The following is a 6,017-nucleotide window of genomic DNA, read 5'->3' as shown; positions in this document are numbered from 1 at the left end:
TTAGATTAATATAAATAACTCCCTGGGGTGTCTTTTGAAGCAAAAAATAAATCTGTAAAAAGTAGCCACATAAAAAATGAAATAACCTGATAGTAGTAATCTGACTAATCAGAGTTCCAGAAATAAAGTTGGAAGGTATGAACTCATCCAACTTAACCCCTTCATTTCACAGAAAAAAAGATGAAAGTCCAGAAACATGTAATAATTTGCCCAAAGTTACATGGCTAGTAAGTGGTTGTGCTAGGATTAGCATTAGAAGTGCTGCTAGGAATTCAGATCTTCTGAATTCAGATTCATTATTCATTCCACAATATTTTTGCACTGAGAATTTTAAAATTCTTTTGACCTACTTACATGTACAGAATACAGAGAAAATATAGAATACTATAGCATATTTCTAAAGCACAATGATGCAGGTCATAATGTATAGATATTTTACACTGAATTTTACACTGTGAGTCTAAAATAAATGAATTTTATTAATAAATTAGGAACTTTGGAGTCCAGTATTTTCAGTCTTGGTAAAACATTTTCACATTGTAATACTTGATTAAAAAGATGAGTCATAATTTTTTTTAATAAATGTATTTTACTTATGCAAAATGCTGAAATTATTAACTTTTTTAATTTATTAAGTTGCCAAAAAGCATAAAATAATGGTACTTTAGCATTTTGTTGATCCATATGCCATGCTGCTGTTGCACTGAAGGCAGTGAATTCCACTGTGGGGGTTATAAGTTCCAGGGTTACAGATCACTGTAAATAAAGAAAAAGTTAATAAATAAAATATCTCTAAAAGGCATATATGATACAAATGACTTAATAAAGTGATATATTCTTCAACATTTTAATCCAGTGACAAATAAGAGAGTTCACATTAATTGCATGTTTACACAAATTCTCAATATTTTTTTCCTACAGATTAGAAGATAGCTTAATGATTAATGAGTCAGGTGTTGGCAACATTACTTAAACATTACTTTGCAGAACAGATGTATATAAACCATAGCCTACCAAGGAAAGTTATACTGAAGTTTGGAGGAGGAGGATAAATTATAAACAGCTTAAACTAGGAAAATCACTGATATCAACAGAAATAATTCATGAATTTTTTAGAATTAAGTTGTAATTAACTTGTGTTATCTTGGAAGAGGAGTATAGAATAATCATAAATACAACATACTAAGTATTTGTATAAATCCTTTTATATATGTTCCTTCTAGTATATTAGTACAAAAATATTACCCAAAGCAAAAAAAAAGTATAAAATAAGTAAAGATTAAGTTCAGCAGTGAGGAAATTACCTTGATTTATTTTATAATTTTCTTTTTTGTTTTTGTTTTCTTTTTTTAATTAAAGCTTTTTATTTTCAATATATATTCATGGATAATTTTCAACATTCATCCTTACAAAATCTTGTGTTCTATTTTTTCCCTCCCTTCCTCCCACTCTCTCTCCTAGATAGCAAGTGATCCAATACATGTTAAACATGTACAATTCTTCTGTACATATTTCCACAAATATCATGCTGCACAAGAAAAATTAAATAAAAAGGGAAAAAATGAGAAAGAAAACAAAATGCAAACAAACCACAACAAAAAAAAGTGAAAATGCTATGTTGTGAACCACATTCAGTTCCCACAGTCCTCCCTCTGGGTGTAGATGACTCTCTTCATCACAAGATTATTGGAACTGCTCTGAATCATCCCATTGTTGAAGAGAGCCACATCCATCAGAATTAATCACTGGTGCCTGTACAATAATTTCCTGGTTCTGCTCATTTCACTTAGCATCAGTTCATCTAAGTCCCTCCAGGCCTCTATGAAATCATCCTGCTGATCATTTCTTACAGAAAGATAATATTCCATAACATTTATATGCTATAACATATTCAGCCATTCCCCAATTGATGAGCATCCTCTCAGTTTCCAGTTTCTTGCCAATACAAAAAGGGCTGCTACATACACTTTTGCACATGTGGGTCCCTTTCCCTTCTTTAAAATCTCTTTGAGATATAAGCCCAGAAGTAACACTGCTGGATCAAATGATATGCACAGTTTGAGAACTTTTTGAGCATAGTTCCAAATTGCTCTCCAGAATGGTTGGACCCATTCACAATTCTACCAACAATGTATTAGTGTCCCAGTTTTCCAACATGGTCTCCAATATTTGTTATTATCTTTTCCTGTCACCTTAGCCAATCTGAGAGGTGTAGTGGAGTTGTCTTAATTTGCCTTTTTCTGATAGTGATTTAAATCACCTTTTTATATGACTAAAAGTCGTTTCAATTTTTTTCATCTGAAAATTGCTTGTTCATATCTTTTGACCATTTATCAATTGGAGAATGGCTTAAATTCTTGTAAATTTGAGTCAAATTTCTATATGTTTTACAAATGGTATTTATCAGAACCCTTGAGTGTAAAAATGTTTTCCCAGCTTATTGCTTCCATTTTAATTTTGTACAAAACATTTTTTAACTTAATATAATCAAAATTATCTATTTTGTATTCAATAATATATTTAAGTTTGTCTTTAGCCACAAATTCCTTCCTTCTTCACAGATCTGAGAGGTAAACTATCCTTTGTTCTTCTAACTTGCTTACAATATCATTCTTTATATCTAAATCATGACCCCATTTTGATCTTATCTTGGTATAGGGTGTTAAGTGTAGGTCAATGCCTAGTTTCTGCCATACTAATTTCCAATTTTTCCCTGCAGTTTTTGTCAAATAGTAAGTTCTTATCCCAAAACCTGGGGTCTTTGGGTTTGTCAAACAGTAGATTATTATAGTCATTGACTATTTTGTCCTGTGAACCTAATCTTTTCCACTGATCAGGTACTCTATTTCTTAACCAGTACCAAATGGTTTTGATAACTGCTGCTTTATAATATAGTTTTAGGTCTGGTACAGTTAGGTCACCTTCATTTGCATTTTTTTCATTAATTTCCTTGAAATTTTTGAGCTTTTGTTCCTCCAGATGTGGAGAGGGCCAGAACCCTGGAGAAGTATACTTGAAACAAGGATACTTACAACAAGGTATGAGCTCAATGGAATTGATGAGATGAAGATTCTCTAGTTCACATATATACTTAGTACTTAGTATGGTGATGTAATGGTTCTCTCTAGTCCACACATTCAGTATTCTGTAATAATGTAATTGTACTAAAGATATAAGGGCTGAGAGGACTGGAAATGAGACATTCCATTTTTGACCATCTGGTGGCTCTCCTGCCTTCATCACTTCTCCACCTAAAGACCAAGGCCCGTCCAAAGGACCTCCAGAAAACTAACCTGAACATTACATTTTTGAACCCTAAACATGGGGCATGGAAAGAAGCACACTACATTCTGAGGCTCTGGATGTAAGAATCTACACTCAACAGTTCAACTGACACGACCATAAGCTCAGTGGAGAAGTCCCTGTGACCCGGAAATAGGGTGAGTATAAAAACAGACAAGAAGGAAACTTTGGTAAGGGCTAAACTAGTCACTTTTGTCTTTCAGCTGAAATGAGGCAAATACTTAAAAGAGCCTTTCTGCCCCAAGGGAAATATGTAGCAAGCATAGTTAGGTTAATAAAGAAGCAAGATTTGTTGGTAACTTGGGAGCAGATCACTGGACTCTTAGAAATATTAGAGTACATGCCTCCTTGGTTCTTTAAGGAAGAAAAATTAGAGCCAGATAAGTGGAAACTAGTGGGAGGGCAACTAATTGAATATTACAATGATAATGGTCCTGAATCAATTACTGAGGACACATTCTATATATACAACATAATACAACTGCCTTTAAGGAGTCCCACAAGTCTTAAAATAAGGAAAAAGGAGAAAAAGCAGGAGAAGGTTGGTAGTGACACAGCAGCAGAAAAGCATGAAGAATTGGACAAGAAAAGAGTTAAGTACAGAGCTGATGAAATTAAGGAGTGTGGTGCTTCTCAATCGGTACCACCCATGCAGCAGCTTTGTGTACCCTCTATGACATGATTACAAAAGGCATTAATTAAAGCTAAAGATGAAGGACAGGATACAACTGATTTAAGAATAAAATTATACCTGTGATGGAAGAGCTTGACTCTTCAGGTCATGAAAGAAGAAGATACATTCCTTTTAATTTGGAAATTATCAAAGATCTGATGTTATTAGAGAATTTTGCTTTTGACGTTTTAACCCCTAATGATTGGAAATCTATAACAAGGACATGTTTAGAACCTGGACAAAACTTGTTGTGGCTTTCTGAGTATAATGAACTCTGTAGAACAAGCCCAATGAAACAAGCAAACTGGAGTTAATATACCAGTCACCTTTGATCAACTAACAGGTTTAGGTCTTTATGCAGAAACTTCAGCATAGATTAATTACCCTATAACAGCATATGAGCAAATTGCTGCTGCTGCTGCTGCTACTGCTATCAAAGCATGGGGCACCCTCCCAGGAAGACAAGATAGAAGAGAAGCTTTCACAAAAAAAGAGCAAAATCCAAATGAATCCTTTGCTGATTCTGTGGGACATCTGCAGACAGCTGTCATATGAACTATTGGTAAAAATGTAGCAACAGAAATAATGATAAGATAACTTGCTAGAGAAAATGCTAATGAGGTTTGTAGAAGAATTATGCTAGGACTACACAAGGATGCTCCTTTAGATGAAATCATAAGATACTGTGCCACAGTAGGCACAGATACCTTTTATACCCAAGCTATGAATGCAGACTTTTCAAGATCAGAACATGAGAAGATAGGGTCCCTTTTGGCAAGGGACTTCCAGAGAGACTCATCAATGCTTTCAATGTGGTAAATTAGGTCATCTGAAAGTTCAGTGTTGGCAGAGAAGATGGTGCAAGAACAAGACCAAAATCCTATGTCTAAAATGCAACAAAGGCTTCTATTGGGCATCAGAATGTAGACTGACTCAGGGAAATGGGAAGCAGGGCTTGGATCCAGGACCCCAGGCAAAAACACTTGGAGCATGATGACAGCCCATGTTACTCCCAGAGAGTCTTTAGAAATTCAGTACTCCAATGTGATTAATAAGCAAAGAAGCAACCTGATGGGAGAAAGGGATTACAATTGGGGAGAATAGAATTATATGCAGCTGGGACTACTGAGATATCACCTGGAGAGGTGAAATCTGTCCCTGTCCAAAATATAGATCCTTTGCCTCCAGGCACAGTAGGCTTGACCATTTCACCTTCTCAGAGTGCTTACAAAACAGTGTCTATCTATACACTGATTTGGGAAACGTGTAGATAATATCCTAGTCACTAATACAAGTAGACAGTGTGTGATTTATCACCCAGGAATAGTAGCATCAAGTTTACTGATACAGACTCCTGATAGGCAGTCTGGTGATATTTTCCCAGATTTTGACTCCCAACAATAGAATCCAGGCATATTCTAGACTGCAGCTATTACAGCTGACCAAGGTATGATCACTATCTATGTAAATAGCATAACATTAAAAGGGTTGATAGATATAGGTGTAGATCATACAGTCATTAGAGGTGTCAATTGGCCCAGTCATTGGCCAGAGATTAAGGCAGAGACCTATACGTCTGGCATAAGAGGATCAATAGCAGCTTAAATTATGCTTTCCCTTTGAGATGGATATTTGAAGGTGAAACAGAAGTTTTCAATGTGGTAAATTGGGGCATCTGAAAGTTCAGTGTTGGCAGAGAAGATGATGCAAGAACAAGACCAAAATCCTATGTCTAAAATGTGATAAAGGCTTCCATTGGGCATCAGGATGTAGATTGACTCAGGGAAATGGGAAGCAGATATTGGCTCCGAGACCCCAGGCAAAAAAATTTGTTTTGTAGTTGAGTACTTACGCTTTGTAGGCAGGGCTGCTGTTAAAGGCCTGCCTGTACTCTTACCTGTTCTCAGTCAATAAAAAACTGATATACCAGTGTGTGTAGAACAGGATCTTAGCAAGTGATAAAATTCAGGATTTATCAGATATAGTACAAGAGCAATTTGACCAAGGACACTTACAACCTTCTCTTGGAATTCCCTTGTAT

The 6,017-nt window shown here is 35.4% G+C and overlaps 1 protein-coding gene across 2 annotated transcripts in view; it reads right to left on the bottom strand.

Annotated features, from left to right (window-relative positions):
- Positions 1 to 569: 569 nt before the first annotated feature.
- Positions 570 to 6,017, bottom strand: part of ZPBP (zona pellucida binding protein) — a 116,271-nt gene continuing 110,823 nt past the window's right edge. For both annotated transcript variants that reach the window (XM_051984353.1, XM_051984361.1), the window contains one exon: positions 570 to 756. In XM_051984353.1, coding sequence (XP_051840313.1) covers positions 665 to 756 — 92 coding nt within the window. In that variant the 3' untranslated portion in view covers positions 570 to 664. The remainder of the gene's footprint in view (positions 757 to 6,017) is intronic.

The sequence above is a fragment of the Antechinus flavipes genome, chromosome 1, assembly GCF_016432865.1.
Source record: "Antechinus flavipes isolate AdamAnt ecotype Samford, QLD, Australia chromosome 1, AdamAnt_v2, whole genome shotgun sequence".
Classification (NCBI taxonomy): domain Eukaryota; kingdom Metazoa; phylum Chordata; class Mammalia; order Dasyuromorphia; family Dasyuridae; genus Antechinus; species Antechinus flavipes.
Note: the sequence above shows the minus strand (reverse complement) of the source record. Positions and strands in the feature narration are given on the sequence as shown.